At 37.8% G+C, this 17076-nt stretch overlaps 1 protein-coding gene and 1 long non-coding RNA gene across 2 annotated transcripts; one reads left to right on the top strand and one right to left on the bottom strand.

Moving 5' to 3' along the window:
* Window positions 1–172: 172 nt before the first annotated feature.
* On the bottom strand, window positions 173–12145 carry fkbp5 (FKBP prolyl isomerase 5). Its single transcript, XM_077528823.1, has 11 exons — window positions 11797–12145; window positions 6669–6807; window positions 6400–6544; window positions 5912–6054; window positions 4578–4695; window positions 4325–4481; window positions 4078–4168; window positions 3916–3999; window positions 3645–3830; window positions 3321–3560; window positions 173–2553 (listed from the first exon to the last, which is right to left on the bottom strand). Exons 2-11 carry the CDS (start codon window positions 6771–6773, stop codon window positions 2449–2451), a joined length of 1374 nt encoding a protein of 457 aa, XP_077384949.1. The 5' UTR covers window positions 6774–6807; window positions 11797–12145; the 3' UTR covers window positions 173–2448.
* Window positions 12146–16359: 4214 nt separating this feature from the next.
* LOC144024085 (uncharacterized) lies at window positions 16360–17031 on the top strand. Its single transcript, XR_013284665.1, has 2 exons — window positions 16360–16543; window positions 16616–17031. It is a non-coding gene; the product is annotated as an uncharacterized LOC144024085 (long non-coding RNA).
* The last annotated feature ends 45 nt before the right edge of the window (window positions 17032–17076 follow it).

The following is a 17076-nucleotide window of genomic DNA, read 5'->3' as shown; positions in this document are numbered from 1 at the left end:
ATTTATTGTACATTTCATTATACAATTAGATCGAAAATTTGTGATTAATCATAAGTTAATTATTGAAGTCATGTGATTATGATTAAATATTTTAATCACCTGAAAGGATTTCAAATATATTTAGTCAATTTTATAACTGTTTGGCAAGACATTAAAGGAAGACACATTTCCATAAATGCAAATGCTTATTTATTTTTTTCTGAAGTGCAAAAAAAAATAATAAAAATAATATATATATAAAACACTCACATGAATGGTACCTTAGATCATTTCTGCCTGTAAGTATTTGTTTTGCGGTAATGCCAGGTTCAAACATGAAACCCAAGTGTGATGTTTCCATGTAAACATCGTAAAGGAGAAAACCCGTATAGCTTCCGTTCAAACTCAATTGGGAGAGTGCTTCTACTTGTTTTTGTTCACTTACGCCAATTATTCATGTATTTTATTGTTTGAGTGGGTTTAAAAATACATCAAATCATAGTCAAAATGATCCTTTGTAATAGAAAAGAACTTCATGCTCACATTCACTGTACAAAATGATTACAGCCATAGCAATACATTTAGAAATGACTTAATATTACCACTCACACGGCGATACGAAAACATATTTAAACAGCGGCAGGTTTTTCATTATCAACATACCAATGTTTATAAAACATCTCAAGATCATTGTCTGGTACTTTTCCAGACATTTAGGCAAAAGATCGTCTGACCAAACAAAGTGCATCACTGTCTGTTATTAACATTCATGCGATTTCAAAACAAAACAAAGAAGCACTTTTTCAATGAAGATTGCATTAAATTGTAATGTGATGATCAGAAATGACTTCATTACTGTCCCGCATTTACTAACAGTTGTCACGTATATGATGAAATGTCTCCTTTAAAAGACCACACGCAATTTGGTCTTTAATTAAAGGTGGTGGTGCAATCAGTCCGCATGCAGTGACTACAAATGGACAGTAGGGGGTTTCCAATGCCAAGCTAAACTCAAGAGTCTCACATTCTAAAACGTGTGCTGTGCACGAACGCTTGTTTATCATCGAAGCCAATTTTTAGGAACTCCTTTTTCTGGACACCCAGAACGTTCTAATACATTTGCGTAGAAAGTTTAAGTTCAGTGTTTATTCGTTAAAGCTGCCACCAGTTTCAAATGTAGTCATTTGCTTCAAGTTCAAAGTCATATTGTGAGCTCTCATCAGTCTTGAATGTGCAACGTCATTCATCAGAGGGAACTGGTTCCCATTCAGAAAGTATTGTAGGCATTAAATGGAGAACTTAACTGACATTAATCTATTAATCACATGTGAAATGAATCACGTGGCCAGATTTGTTAATTTCCTAAATTGAAGACGTTGTAATTTTGAGGAATTTACAAAGGTTAAGGAAAACTGTGTACTTTAGGGATCTTAACTTAGTTAGGACAAGCAGAAACAGTGCAATTTCAGTCATATATTTTATAAACTTTTTTTCATGAAAGAACTTTCTTAGGATACTATCACGTCATTTTTCAGTAGTTTGTATAAAGTTTTCATCTTTAAAGACATGTACAAATGCTTGTGTTAACAATAATTTGTAAATACGTCCAAAAATTATTTTTCTCATGAAAATGTATTGCAATGTTTTGCCATTTTTCACCTCTAATAATCTGGTGATTTCATAAAACTGTTCATTGTCATGATTAGGGGTGTGCATCTCTCCAGTAAGATATTCGACACGTTACTCGATAGGCGGGTGTTAGTTTTTAAAGTGGAACAGGTCGAGTGGGTATGATACAGTGAGTTTGTCACTTTACATGTACTTGTCAGTACTTTAATGAAAGACAACTCAATACATATCTCGATATAGTTTATCGTAGAACGAAACTCATTTTCCGATTCAAATTGTTTTTTTGTTTACACCCCTAGTAGTGACCAAATATATTGTGAAATGTGAGGTTGTACCTTTTTGGCATCTTTCATTTGTGCTTATTTCCTATTAGTTTTAACTGATTTAGGAACCAGCTGATAGAGACGGTGCATTTTTTATTATTCCGACGTGATGCAACTAAGTAGTCCATCAGTTTTCTTCAAGGGAATTTTGCAGGAAAGAAGACCATTGTGTTTTTAAGGCTGTGCGCACACATCACTAACACAAGTTATCCAAAAGAACAGATTGCATGCGTTTGATTCAAGTCTCAGTCCAAAAACAGCCAATGGCAACATGTGCAATCAGACCCTGGAAAACCACCTTTGGAGATGTGGACACATTTCATCTTAGGAGCCATTTAAGATGAAGGTAACTAATGTTTACATTTAAATTAAAAAAAAAACGGCAAAGATGAGCTGTCTTGAAGCCAAAACTCTCTCACAGAACTCCGCTTTGGAATGGGAATATTGGAGTTTGGATTGGAGGCTCTGCTCCCTGTCCGAAGAAGTCTTTGCTTGTTATTTCCTCACAGGCGTGACGTCACTGGCATGAAAGGCGGTCCTGACTCCGTCGCCGTTTAATGCCCAGTTCGTCGTTCTTGCTGCTCCTCACGCTCTCGTCCCGCCTCCTTTTTGTCCTCCCATCCTGTTTCAAAGCAGATCAAATTCATTTCACACACACACACAAAAATATTCGTGGAAAGTGTGCTTGTGCGTAATGTTCCGCTTCATTTAAATTGGGTAGAAAAAAAAGGAACGTCGTCATTTTCAAGCATGAACATAAAAAAAATAAAAAAAATCAGATGAACACTAGAGGGCAGTATAATCATGGAGAGCAACCACCATGGGCAAAGGCGACTCCAATGTTGTGGTTTTCTATCATTGCCGTTATACGGTAGTTGCTTTTATAAACAATAGTGTCAGTGAAAACTGACCACTATCGTCTTCACAAAGTCAGAATATTTTTTTATACACCTACTGTAGTTTAGATTATACATGTGTGTGATATGGTTGTAGAAATAACACCAAAGAGGAAGTAAACACCAAACATGTTCTATACAGCCCCACCAGTCTAAACATGGTATTCTGATTAATATTGTGTTTGTGGAATATGAATTAAGCAGCAAAATCCACCAGTTTTATCCAATTCAGGGGTCGGCCATTTTAACACTTGTCGTCCACTGAAAATGACATCACAGTTGCTCAAGGCTTTGGTAACAACCAATCACATCTCGCCATGCAAATGTCACATGACTATAACTCAGAAAACAGGTTTGGGGTGCCTAAAACATTTTTTATTATTATTATTATTATTATTATTATTATTATTATTATTATTATTATTATTATTATTATTTTGGTCTGACTTCATTTTTAAGTTACTAGTATTGTCAAAAGAATGTATTTACAGACCTTGGTGTCACGTTCTGCAAATTTCTGGAACATATTGGCATAAGTCCTCTTGTCCAGCTCGTGATATTCCTTCATCTTGCTTTGGCAGTTGGAAATCTGACTGCGAGCCGCCCGATTGGCGGGATTGACTTGAAGCACGCGTTGAAAATCCACCAAGGCCAGGCTGAACTCGTTTCGGAGGAGCCGGGCCTCGCCACGGCGATACAAGGCCTTCTCGTTGCTAGCGTCAAGATCGATCACCTTGGATGTGGCAACAAAAACAACGCATGGTGACTCCTTGTGAAGTGCGGCCGTCAATTCAAATGGCGTCTAAACGCAGCGCACCTTGTTGCAGTTGTCCACTACCAGAGAGAAATCTTGAATGCGCAGGAAACACAAAGCTAAGTTGAGGTGGGCTGACAACAGAAAGTCATTAATCCGCTTCTGCTGCTCCAAGCCATTCCCGAACTCCATCTCAAGCCAGGAAACTATTCGCTCGTACTGGATGACTGCGTGGTAGTAGTGACCTGCCTAAAATACAAGATATTTTTTGTTTAAATGACAAGAACGGACAATAATCTCTATTTACTAGGATAGAAAAGTAAGGATGTTCTACCTTATAATACTGATTCCCTTTATGCTTGATTTCTGAGGCCTGGCTCAGCTTTTCATGCAAGTCCATTTCCCAGGACTCTTTTGCCTTAATGGAGCAAATATAATACTCATAAAACTGTCTAAATTGAAGCTACTTTCATATTTTTGATTGAAGATGGCTTACCCTTTTAAAGTCTTTGAGGGTAACCTCATACACAACGTCTTTGTCTGGCCCAATTTTAAATTCTGCTTTCCCTTTGTGTCCAAAGGCGTACCTGCGAGAGAGAAAAAATAATGGAAGCGTAAATATGACACTTCCTGTAGTTTAAAGTTTACTCTGCTGATTGGGAAATCCCATCCGCGATGACTTAAATAACACCTGGCAAACATACACGCATACATATCAATGAAAAACACCACTAATGACTTACTTGTGTGTTAAGTAAAGTATGCAACATTCTCCTTTCTGCATCTTATCCATGGCGCGGTCCACTCCCAGAGGGACACCTTTATCCTCCGACTCGCTGACGACAAAGCTGACGTCCCTGCTGTCAAACAGTCGACCGTCACAGCTCCCCTCCAGGTGCACTGAGGGGTGACACAGCACAGGTTTCCATGAAGCGTTGCGTTATCTAATCACAGTAACGGACGCAAAATGAGCAATGATCCGTGAAGGGGGATTACCGTCTACGACTGCGCCCTCATTGGGATTCAAGTAGCTGTCCCCTTTGACCTTTATTCTTCGTACGATGCCGCCATCATCTGTGAGCATCTCTCCTAATTCGAACTTGAGCAGTTCTATCTGTTTGAGTAAAGTAAAACACTCTTCATTTTTTTTTAAATAAATAATGGTGCGAGAGGTGCAATTTAAGCAAAAAGAAAAAAAAAAACAGCAGTGTGCAAGGGAACATTTAGTGTGGGAGGTGAAAATACATAACAAAAAACATGTAGGAGTTAGACACAAAAAGAACATTTGGCGATAGGTAGACGATTTTACTGAATATGTTAGGACAACCTTGATCATTTTTATTTTTCTTCAAAATGTAATCAAAGAAAGAGTTTACAGTTTTAAAAGACACTTTTGTCATTTGTCATTTTTAGAACTGCCACGATAGTCTGCAGCAGACATTACAGTGATCTGAAGGAAAAAAAAAAAGCAAACCAACGCAGAATTAGCGATATTTCTGCTTGACATGTACATTTATCACCTCTTCTTGATTTTTAAATGACTTTACATTCCCAAAAATAAACGTTGAAACCGACAACATTTAATTTTATAGTAACACACAACACTGCAATACAAAAGTTCATGCTACCAATGTAGCAGCCTGGCTAACATCGGCTTGTGCTCATGCTAGCTGTATTGCTAATCTCTATATACATCACGACTACGCACTTTCATAATTGTGCTGCGTAATAAATGGTCATGTTTAAAAGTCACACTTATGCCTGTGTGAGGGACATGGCTTTAGTCAGAAACTAGGGGCTATATTCAAATCTTGCTAGCAGTTATTATTCGCACTTCAAAATCTCCCTTTGAGCTAATAACTCATTTGAAAATGAAATGTGTCAAAGTGAAGACAACCTTGGTGAAATGGTTGTTCTAATAAATGAAAATCAAACCAAAAGTATTTCTAAATTTAAGAACATTTTGGAATTCGAGGTTGTATAAATGCGCTCACATAATAATAATGATAACAACAACAATAATAATATTTAAACAGGGCCTTTCATGGGAACCCATGAAACTTAATTGGATGACAGTTGATCATCACGGCACATCTTGGCATAACAATATCTGAGGACTTTTTCTTACATAAGTGCTGCAAACGAGAGTTTGAAGGGGATTCAGGAACATTCTGAAAAATGAATCTGCTTCTGGTGAAGCCATTCAATTGTTGACTGTTTATTTTCAGCAATGCGGAGGACTATATGGCTGCTCTGCCCAGGGATGGTCACTCAGTGGAATGCACGCTCTATTCAAGGCCCAAATTTCAATGGCGACATTCCTTACCTACCTCAAAAAGCACTGACGAGTTGGGAGGAATTTTGTCCGGATTTCCAGCGGCGCCGTAAGCGTACTCCGGTTTACACAGCAACGTGCACACCTCTCCTCTTTGCATCGATAACACACCCATGTCCCATGCTTTGAGGACTTGTCCTGTTTGTAGGCAAGGGAAATATGTAGAATATATTTTTTAAAAAGATTATTTCTCACCAGAGAGAAATCAAGGAAAGAAAACACTGAAACGTAACACACAGTTATTGAGTTTTTGCACAATAAAAATAAAATCTGACAAGGTTTAAAGTTTGCATAGACGCTTTAAGATGTGACGGGTAATCTTACGTAATAAATAAATCATTATGCCCATCCCCAGTCACCATGGCAATGACAGAGACTCAGAAGACCAGCATGTCAATGTTCTCATCACCGCGAGAGAAAAAAGCTTTGTCGCTATTTGCATACTGTACAGGAGGAATAAAGAACGAGGGATGAGTCATCTACCTTTGCCAACGTTGAAGGAAAAGGGCTCCTTACGATCTCGGCTACAGTCAAACTTCTTCCCAGTGAGGAGACTTCCAGTGTAATGGATTGTCACTCTGTCCCCAATCATTGGGCGCTCTCCATCGCGCCCATGACGCTTGACAAGCTTAAGGCAGGAAGACAAAAAAAAAAAAACATTCAAAAACGGTTGACGAACCCTCTGCCATGTGACCGAAAAGAGCCCGAACACAATCTCACACTACCAAAAAAAAAAAAAAGATAACACATACTTTGACTATTCCTTGGTCTTTTTTAGACGTTACATCAGTTCCCTTTGCTGCAAACACAGCAGCTGTCGAGGGCCCGTCCATAGAAAGATCCTGATCAGTTGTCATGTCTGCTTGTGGTCATCACTGTCACGCTGCATGGCTGGAGAATAGTTCAAATAAAAATCTGGTGTTAACAAATCGGGAAATTTATCGCAAGTCAACAAGCCGTTCTTTGTAATCTCTCATTCACACCATATGTAGCAAGTACTTCTTTCTCGTTTGTATTACATAACACAGAAGCTCCACAGTAGACATTTTATGATGTTTGGCTGCTGCGGAGAGCTGATTTAGTGCCGATATCGGGTTTATATTTCGATGTACTTCATATTAGAACCATTCCTGATCTCATTGTGCTTATGCAACACATGAAACAATCTACAGGACAAAAATGAACAACTATGCTGCTCAACACTTGCCTTTGGTGTACCGCAAGGTTCACTTTTAGGCCCAATATTATATTCTTATGCTGCTCCTTTGACAAATAATCACCATTAGATGTCTGCTTCCTGACATCAGTTGCTGAATGGCGCAAACTCTTTTCCAACTTGATAACTCAAAATCAGAACGAATAAACGCGACTCACGTCATTAAAACCAGCCTTGATTCCATTTCAGACAACGTGCACAGACAAAAGCTTAAGTCATTTTTTTTTTAATTGCGATTTCACCGTCACAACACCATAAAGTCCAAAATACAATCAACAATTATTTAACCTGACCATACATGCCTTAATTTTCTCGTGATTACCGCAACTCAATCGTCTCCGGTATGAGTCAAAAATGGCGCCCTCGCCTCCAGCTGGTTCACAGTGCAGCAGCTGCTCGACTTCTCACTGCATCAAATCGGTGACATCATACAGTATCACCCCCATTTTAGCAGCACTTTATTGGCTTCAAGTGTGTTTTTAAAATAGATTTTAAGCACGTTTAAAACACAGATGGGGCTGACTGAGTTATATATCTGAACTTTCATCTATGAGCCAGCCCGCGGCAAAAAACAAAAAGTTAATATTTTGTCTATAATTCATTTGTTACTTTAATTATTTTTCACGTACAATTAGTACCTTTTAAAGACACATTTTGCAACTTGCTGTCGACTAAAAATGACATCACAAGGGCTCAGGCAACCAATCACAGCTCCCCTGTTGTCTAGGTTTGGTCATGTGACATTCACAAGCTGCGCTGTGATTGGTTATCAGAGCCCTTGTGACGTCATTTTCAGTCGACAGCAAGTGGCAAAATGTGTCTTTAAAAGGTACTAATTGTACATGAAAAATAATGAAAATATCTAATTTATTACACACAAACTCTTAATGTTTGACTGCCCAAAATGGCTAAATAAGTAAAGTACATCTTTAATCAGATTAATCACATCTTGGAATTTTGATTAATCACCATTAATCATTCACTGCCAGTCATTATAGAAAATTTTTACATTTCCAATACTCACGTGATATTACATTCAATAATTATATATAAACCGAATCTACCAAATAACAGAATAGACTCCCTACTTTTTGTCCCGTCCCGTTCTTTTATAATTGACAGCAGAAAAATGTAGGTTTGCCAAAATACAGCCATTTCTCCCATGGACTCTGAAACTGTGTTTATTTCCTATAAAATGGGGCAATGATGTCATCTACCGGTGGTTGGGCATCAGTAAAGTTGTTTCCAAGTTTGATATTTACAGTGGAGCATGCTCAGATTCGCCCCCATTTAGCACCGCTCTAAAAAATACAATTGACAAGTATACTTGTCAAAGGCAGTGAATGAGTTAAGCTCTTAATTAAAAAGGCTTTTTTAAATCAACAGTTTTTGCCCGCCAAATTTGAAGAGCACCTGTTATGTGTTCATTCTTTCAATATTGAATCTTATGAGGTCGTCTTCATCATTTTTTGATCCACTGCACATGCTTATCCTCCTCTTTTTCTAATCAGTTTATTACATGGATAATTTAAAATTGGGGGGAAAATGACCCTGATATTTTGATATGAACAAATATTCTGAATGTCATACACAAATATGTATATTATTAAATGCTTTACTTTAATGCATGTAGTTATGTTTATCGCTCAAACACAACCTGTGCTACCTTTAATGTAACAATCCGCTGTCAACTAAAGAATCATCTGCGCTCAGTATTAATAGTGTGATTAATCTGCATTGATACATGATAATTTTTTCATGATTAATTGGTTAGTTAACCACTTATTTATCTATATTTATAGAGATATATGAATATGAGATCATGATGTTCAATAACTTACTGTATACTATTTTATCTGTCAAAGTACTGTGTGAGCATGTTTTGTTAGAAAGGTGCTATATAAAGTTATTGTAATTATTATATGAGTAGTAGAAGTAAACAATAGGATGCTTTGCTTTTTTGCCAAATGCCTTTTTTTATATTTCAGTTTGCAACCATTACTGTAGCTGGTGTAAAATGGAATACTCACCTTTCTCCGTCCTGTATTTACAACCACGTTGAAAGGCAACTGAGCATTAAAGTTTCCGCCAAAAGTGCTATTACATTAAACAACTTTTCCTCTGTGAGGTGAAACTTCTCAGAGTTCCTGGCAGTGTCAACAATCAAGTTTGTTTGCAAACAAGGCAAAACTGTCAGCAAAAATACGTGTCAGTACCGATAAAGGGTTGTGATAAGCACACTGGGGTACAATTCTAGTATAGTCGAGCCGAAATGCATTCAACTATGTGTGAACAAATACAAAAGTTAAAAATGAGCTTTCAAAGAAATGTGCATGCACATTCTTTTGGCCAGATTCATAAAGCTGTGCAAATTCTAGGCCAACGTTTCAGAAGTAAACACACGCACAGACATGAATTCCACACCCTAAGCCCCTCATTTGCATATAAAAACACTTAACAGGTATTCACTTAGTAATCGTTGTAAAGTCCTAAAAAAACAAAAACAAAACAAAAAAAACATACATATTGTGACATTTGTGTTTGGTGCGGTGCCATGAGATTTTCTAATGTGAAAATGTATAAAGGCTGGGAAACTATAAAATGAGATGGAACATCATTAGAAAAACAAGACAAATGAATTTAGAGGTTGCCATGGTGACGGCTAAAAAGATGTGGATTTGAAGTGTCGCGTTCAAGATTCAGAGGAGGAGATAATCAGGAAGATGATTTTTATTCAGACCCCAAAAGCGACGTTGGTGGAAGTGAATGAACCAAAAAGATTTACAGAAAATCAAAGTAGTATGCAGTGAAATCTCCAAATCGAGTTGTCGCATTGGGAACTTAATCAAAATGTTCTTCAAATTGCGCAAAAGTGATGAGATGAAAATTGAACTCGGTATGACGTGAGTGAGTTCTGGCTGCTCGGACCCCCACCACAACGTGAGAGATGATCCGCGCTTAGCAGATTTGTCATCAAGTGAGTATTTACATTTCATAAACACCTTATTTTTTACAATTAAGAATGTTGGATGACGCAAGAAGCTGACTGGTCAGCATGCCGCTCTCTCTCCACTTCCTTGCACAGTCCGAGTTTTATTTTATCACCCGTTAAGATGGTGACAGTTTTCAGACAGTATTCAATTTCAGATATCTTTCCAACTGGAAAGTTAACTTCGCACTGGACTGGCTTTAAAAAGCAAAGCAACCGAATCGCTCTCGGCACGTTCGAGGGTTATACGAGTCGAGGTAGTCAAATAAGTTCGCGGCGACTTTTAATTGTCAGGACAGACTTGTAAAAAGAACATTGTGTGCTTTGAGAAAATGAGCTCAACCAAAAAAAAAAGGAAACACAAAATGGAGACTGCGTGTGCTCCCGTTTACTGGCAGGAGTTTTGTAACATGCAAGGTGATGAAACACCTGAATTAAATTCAGTCATGCCCCAATTTAGCTTGACAGTTTCAACTTCATAACCCAATTTAGGCATTTGAAAACGTCTGCACAATGTGTACCACTTTCTTAGATTACAGAAAATGGATTTGTCATTGTGATGACATCTTGTCTGTGATTTGTTATAGAAAATGGCAGGTACATCTTGTAATACAACCAATGCAGTGTCCTCAAATGTACTGTCCGCGTGCGAACGTGTGTTGTGTGTGTGTCTGAAGTGAACACAATGTTCCTTCTATTCAGTTCCCCGCCGGTGTAAGCTTGACGGTGTGCAGTCATATCAGACCCCTCTTATGAAACCAATTTCATTTGAGTCGTCGCATCTCCTTCAACATATGAATCGCAATTATTGTAATCAACCGACCTTTGTGACAAGAACGTCCAACAACGGATCAAATCAAGTGGTGTGAAGACCTGAACTCACTAACCCCACGCAGGAATGCGAAAACATCTGAGTCACACAAATGTAGAATTCACGGGGACATAAATCTATCGACACACCTTTATTTTGTGGATGAATTATTCTGATTATAATATGATGGGGGGGAAAAACATAAAGGATTTTGTTGACATCTCAGAGGTTCTTTTTGTCTATTTTCTTTACCATTCCCGAAAAAAGTAACATGTGATCCAATGATTTTTTTTTTTGTAGTAGCAAAAAGTCAACATTTAAAGGACATTTTAAACATGAACGATGATAATTTCCAAATGTGCAACCAGACATTAGTACACGATTTGCATATTAGAGAAGTCTCTGATGTCTTCCTCATCTTTTGGGGTTTTTTTTGTGCTTTTCTTTGAAGCACATCAAATGAGTCAGACTTTCCTGCAACATTCATGTGGAAATCTTACATTCGCATCACGTCATCTCCATGTAAACACATTCTCTATTTGTCAGTTCAACAATATTATCATGGCCTATTTCATAATATTGGCAAATAATGGGGGGAAAAAAAGATGATACACTTGAATGTAGTTTCAACCCCCCTTTTCGACAGCACAGTGGTTACACCTGCAACCCCAAATGCCCCCACACATGTTCCATCCTCCACGCAACTTCTCCTTCAACACATCACCAGCATCAGACACATCACATGACCCCAATTTTCATCCTCATCATGGACTAAATCTTGAGGATGCGCAAAAAAAATGATCTCTATCACTCAATGACCTTAACAAACACTCCACTTAAGTCACAAAATAAATAATGACTCACATTTTCTTCTGCTGCTTTTTCAAATAAATATCCACCAGGTAAAAGTGAACTAAAGAGCGCCGGTTCTAGATAATGACGTCATGTCCTGGGTACGAGATGTTCCGAAACGCTGCGAGCGTCTTGCACCCGAGTGGCGTCTTGTGTTGTTGAGGTTTGAACGAACGCCAACAAGCTCACCGGCCACATGGAGCGCAGCGTGCACACGTCAAAATGAGCCGGGTGGACGTACAGAGGCGGGAAATACGCAGAGAGGAGGGAGGGCGCAGAGAGAGAGAAAGTAGTGGAGGGAGGGCGTTGAGTATGAAATGAAGGGCAGGTCTTGGAAAGGAGCCACAAAGTAACACAATGTTCCGGCTGTACTGTGGCTGTACCGCCGCCGCCGCCGCTGCTGATGAGAACACTGTGTTCCAAATAGACACACTGACCTGTAACCCGTTCTGTGCCGGGGTTGGTCTGCCGGGAACAGGCTGTTCCGTAGCGGGCTGTCCTCCTCCCTCCCACCCGCGGTCAGCTGACAGCTGGGATAAGTCAACAGCGCCGTGCGAGCACAACCGAGTCGAGACTGACACCTTGTCGTTGAACCCCTGCGGTCCACGAGCTGGGATTTGGGGAGCTGCGACATTTGCAATTAATTGTGGCTTATTCAATTCAAACAAACAAACAAACAAAAAATATGCGGATGGTCCCCAAACATACTATACCAATGGTTCTGAAGTGTGGTACCACATTCTTTACTTTTTACATTTTTTTTCTCTCAGTGCAAAGGACTTTTTTTGACGGCACAAAACTGAGCAAGAAACTAACATAAGTGCAAGAACTCATTTTGTATGTTTCACAGAATAAAGTAAAAAATCAATAAAAAAAAAAAGAAGGTATTATTAGCTAGGTAGCCTGCTCTTTGTCCTGCAAATCATTCAAAATTCGCAATATATATATATTAGTGTTGTTCCGATACTGTTTTTTGGCTGCCGATACCGATACTGATACTCAGCGTAGCAGTATCGGCCGATACCGATACTTAAGGTTTTTTTTCCCTCAACATGAAAAAGCTGTCCTGCCATTGGTTCAGAGCATTCAAGGGCCAATAGGATATCTTAGATCGGCATGCAGTGAACATGTCACATATCAGAATGAATGTCGTGCACCAGCAAGACACGAGATGATACATCCAAAGTCCTATATTAGCGTTGGAATTAATGGTATCGGCATGTTACTTGTGAGTAGTCACCGATACCACTGTTTTAATGCAGTATCGGCACCTCTGCCGATACCAGTATCGGTATTGGAACAACATGGATTTGGTTTAAAAAAAAAAAAGAAAGATTGCAATTGCTGCCAATTTTAGAAAATGAACGGAACAAATCAGTTTAGCAGGAAATAGGAATAATAAATACTTGAATTACTTCAGCGAACCACAAAAAAAATCATGTGGTGGGCGGGATCTGCCTCCCAGGCCTTGAGTTGCAATACAAAACAAACATACCTTCTCTCACCTTGTAGCTTTACGCCAATTAAAAGTGTGATCGTGATGTCAAGCGGTACCTTGACAACTGAATTGATTCTGTGGCCAATCTCATAAATCTACTTACTTGACAGTAATTACCTCCAACACATACACACATATTTGCATATTGGCTTGTGCATTTGAAGGCAGTGGCCTATAACGAGCTCTGTTTCCAGCTCCAGTTAACCATTTACCACGTTGTTAGTTGAGCGTGCAGGTGAGTGTCTATTCCTTGTAAGGGGTTCCTGAGACAAAAGAGGTCTTAAGATCTCCTGTTCTAGACTACAGTCCACATTATAAATTACATAACAAGAGAAAGGAAAAACTTTCCCAGAAGTAGACATTTAGCATGGTCATACTACAGCCAGAATATGGAAGAAAAACGTCACCAGAGACCAAGACGCAGTGTGGGGTGGCCATCTGCCATCTGCCGAGACCACAGACAGACTTAATGCTGCCTTTGAAACTATTGGCATAACGAGTGTCAGTCCGTGACTAATGACCGTAAAAAGCAAAGATTGATTTTGTTTGTTTGACACACACACAAAAGAACTGCGGGCTTTGTTCTAATAAAAGCTCGCGAGTGTTGAGATTTCCCAGATCGTTGTAGTGATCATTTGGGAATGTAAACACTGAAATAAAATGGCACATATTGATGTTTATCTATTTGTTAAGTAACGGTTGGTAATTACTAGGGATGTAACGATACCGGCAATATCGTGATATTAAAACTGCCACAATATCGTCAATGTCGTCATTTTCACGATATTTAAAAGCTACACATCTGTTAAAAAAAAGTCACGTTGATTTCCATTTGTGCAGTTATAGCACCCTCTGGTGGCTAGTTTTTTTGTGCAGTTTCATTTTTATTAAGTATGTTTTGGCCCTTTTATGTTTAAAATACACTAATTGTCAGACGAAGGGGATTGTAAAATGCTTTGAAGCGAGTCAATATGTGGAGGAACTCAATGTGGGCTTGCATTTGCGATTAAGTGCCTCAATATTAAGATTAAAGGTTGTTTATATGTTTTGCTGTTATGTACAAAAAGCACAATATTGTGCTTTTTTTTTTTAATATGGGCTATTTTTTTTTTTTACAGTATTGTGACCTTTTTTAAATATCGCCAACCTCCCGACAATATCGTGATAATTATCGTATGGTGAGCTTCATATCGTGATAATATTATATCGTGATATTTGGATATTGTTACATCCCTAGTAATTACTGTGAGAAATCCTGGTGATCTGCGGCTTCACATTTGGGCCCAACCAATTAATCGGCCTGTTGACTTTGGCTAGCGCTTTTAAAATAGCAAAAAATGAAATGAGTTTTTTGCAGATTTTATTTTTTACACATTAACAAATTACAACATCGGCGACAACAAAGGCATTCAAACATTCATTGCACCACACCCCCAAAAAATGGCAAAAATATTTTTCTCTCAGTTGTAAAGTTAGACAAATACTAAAAGACAAAGTTTTATAAAACAATGTTCTGCCTTATTTTGAAGCGTCGGAACATGTTTTACCCATTATTAGTGTGTCACTCAAGACAGTAGTGTAACGTGCTTCGGTTCATTTACTTCAGGACGGGAGACATTTATACATGTTAAAAAAAAAACTAAAAAAATTAAAAAAAAAAACTGTCAAAATAATGCTCATTCACATGACTGTAAACAAGCAAACTGTTGTACTGCGTTCAACACTTTTCACCCCAACTGCGTGTACTTTTGTGTACAGTACAACCTTTGAATGGAATTTGACTTCATTAAGTAATGCGTCACGCAGTTGCATAATAAGCACAACCACAACATGCTGTCCTCCATTGTTGTTTTTGCGAGCGACTACTCAAGCATGCCTTGCACAAGTTGTCAGTCATAATAAGGAAACATTAAGAGAGTCAATATTTAAAAAAAAAAAAAAAAAAAACTTTGTTAATCAATGTCTTTTGAGTGGAAATGGAAAAGGACATTGTGTTATTATTTCTGTACATTTTGACAAAAAAAATATTTAAAAAAAAATTTATACCTAATGTTCTAAATATTTTGTTGATTAGAATTTGTGCCTGGATAACCCAAAAAAATAAAATAAAAATCATTATACAAAATTAGGAATATTTGATAGGCCTACTCAACTTTTGAGTAGTCGCCAATACTGATACGAAGTCCGATACCACTAGTACTTTGGATAACTAAAATTTCCTAAAACAAAAAAATGAGAGGTATTTTTAAGCAATTTGCTTTAAAATTGTATGAACGTGAAAACAATTTTCTATTCTAATTTCTCATTTCTACTTACTAATTGCCAAATTGCCGCAAGAGGATGTCCGATACTGTTGCAAGTACCGATACCTGGCTTGACATAAACCCGGGATCAATACTGATACCAAGAATTGGTTGGCTATTCGTCCATCTCTCTACAAAATATCCAATATCTTCAAATTTGTCAGTTTAGAGATAAGAATAATTGTCACCATTAAAATCTATGAGAATGCTGAACTATTTTCATGAACGTCTCAGCACACCTTTTTACAGTTTCAGCACTTCGTTGTGTCATTTCAAATTGCGGCCACAAAAATGATTTGTGTCATCTTGTCCTGTGAATCATTTTGGAGGGAATTTCCTTTCAGCGATTTCTCATCTGTCGACTATAACAGTCTGAGTCTTACAGTTTAAGTAAAAATGATAATAATAATAATAATTATATATATATATATATATATATATATATATATATATATATATATATATATATATATATATATATATATATATATATATATATATATTAATCTGATGTTTATTTGTTTTTAATTTTGCCATAAACCTGTCCTGATGGGATTTTGTGATTTTGTCAAGATATAAAGCAACTCTTTTTCACAAACCCTGTTTGTCAATATTTTTATATTAATATAGATGTTCAAGCATAGAAATTGCAGCACAATTTAGCAGCAAAAAAAAAAAAAAAAGATCCCATCATGATATAGATGTGTACCACACTATCTAGCCGCATTGTTGGCACCCAGCCAGGCATCAAGTGACGAGAACATGGTGATCCTAGTTATAATAAATGTGACATAACACGAGTGAATGTGATTCTAAAAGTCCACGGGGAGGTTGTCACCCGGATGAGTAATATAGTGAGGCACCAGGAGAGAAACCGTCTCTCGCATGCTGTTGGAACATTTTATTCAAAGGAGCAAAGAAAACAACTGCGATCAAAGAACACAAACGGGCATTCATGGTGCGACGCCTCCCACCTATTGATGAGAAAGATTTAGATGGTCTGGTACTGACCGGCTTGTTTTTTCCACAGGCTGATGTGCACGTTCTCCAGCCCGCTATGCTTACGTGGAAGTCATGATGACCTCATCTGACCTGACGTGAAATGAAAAGCCTGGATAAATGTTTATACTGACGTACTGTGTGAAGACCACACTGCTTGTTCCATCCTCGACATCCTGGATTTGTTATGGACAAATCATCAGACACTTTTTTAGTGTCAAATATGTATTACAATATATTCGTGCATGTAAGAGGAATAACTTAATAATGGTGGTGCAATAATACTTTGTGATGACTGATGTGCGCTGTGTCTTTAAATTCTTATCTTTTTTTAAATGTAATTATTGTGTCTTGTGGTTATGGGTGTGTTTTACTTGACACACTATTTTTTTTAATCCATTCATGTCAAACCCTGTGTTCATGATTAAGTAAATTTGCTGTCTCATACACCACTAGGATCCCTTTTTCTTAGTATCTTTTTAAGCCGTAAAA

The sequence above is a fragment of the Festucalex cinctus genome, chromosome 8 (assembly GCF_051991245.1).
Source record: "Festucalex cinctus isolate MCC-2025b chromosome 8, RoL_Fcin_1.0, whole genome shotgun sequence".
In the NCBI taxonomy this organism is placed as follows: domain Eukaryota; kingdom Metazoa; phylum Chordata; class Actinopteri; order Syngnathiformes; family Syngnathidae; genus Festucalex; species Festucalex cinctus.
The sequence above is the reverse complement of the archived record's forward strand: the minus strand, read 5'-3'. Positions and strand labels throughout refer to the sequence as shown.

Coding starts and splice junctions, on each gene's coding strand:
- fkbp5 (XM_077528823.1), bottom strand. CDS start 6,773: ATGACAACTGATCAGGATCTTTCTATGGACGGGCCCTCGACAGCTGCT. Junction 6,545..6,668: donor AAGACCAAGGAATAGTCAAA/GTATGTGTTATC, acceptor TCCTGCCTTAAG/CTTGTCAAGCGTCATGGGCG. Junction 6,055..6,399: donor TTCCTTCAACGTTGGCAAAG/GTAGATGACTCA, acceptor GCCTACAAACAG/GACAAGTCCTCAAAGCATGG.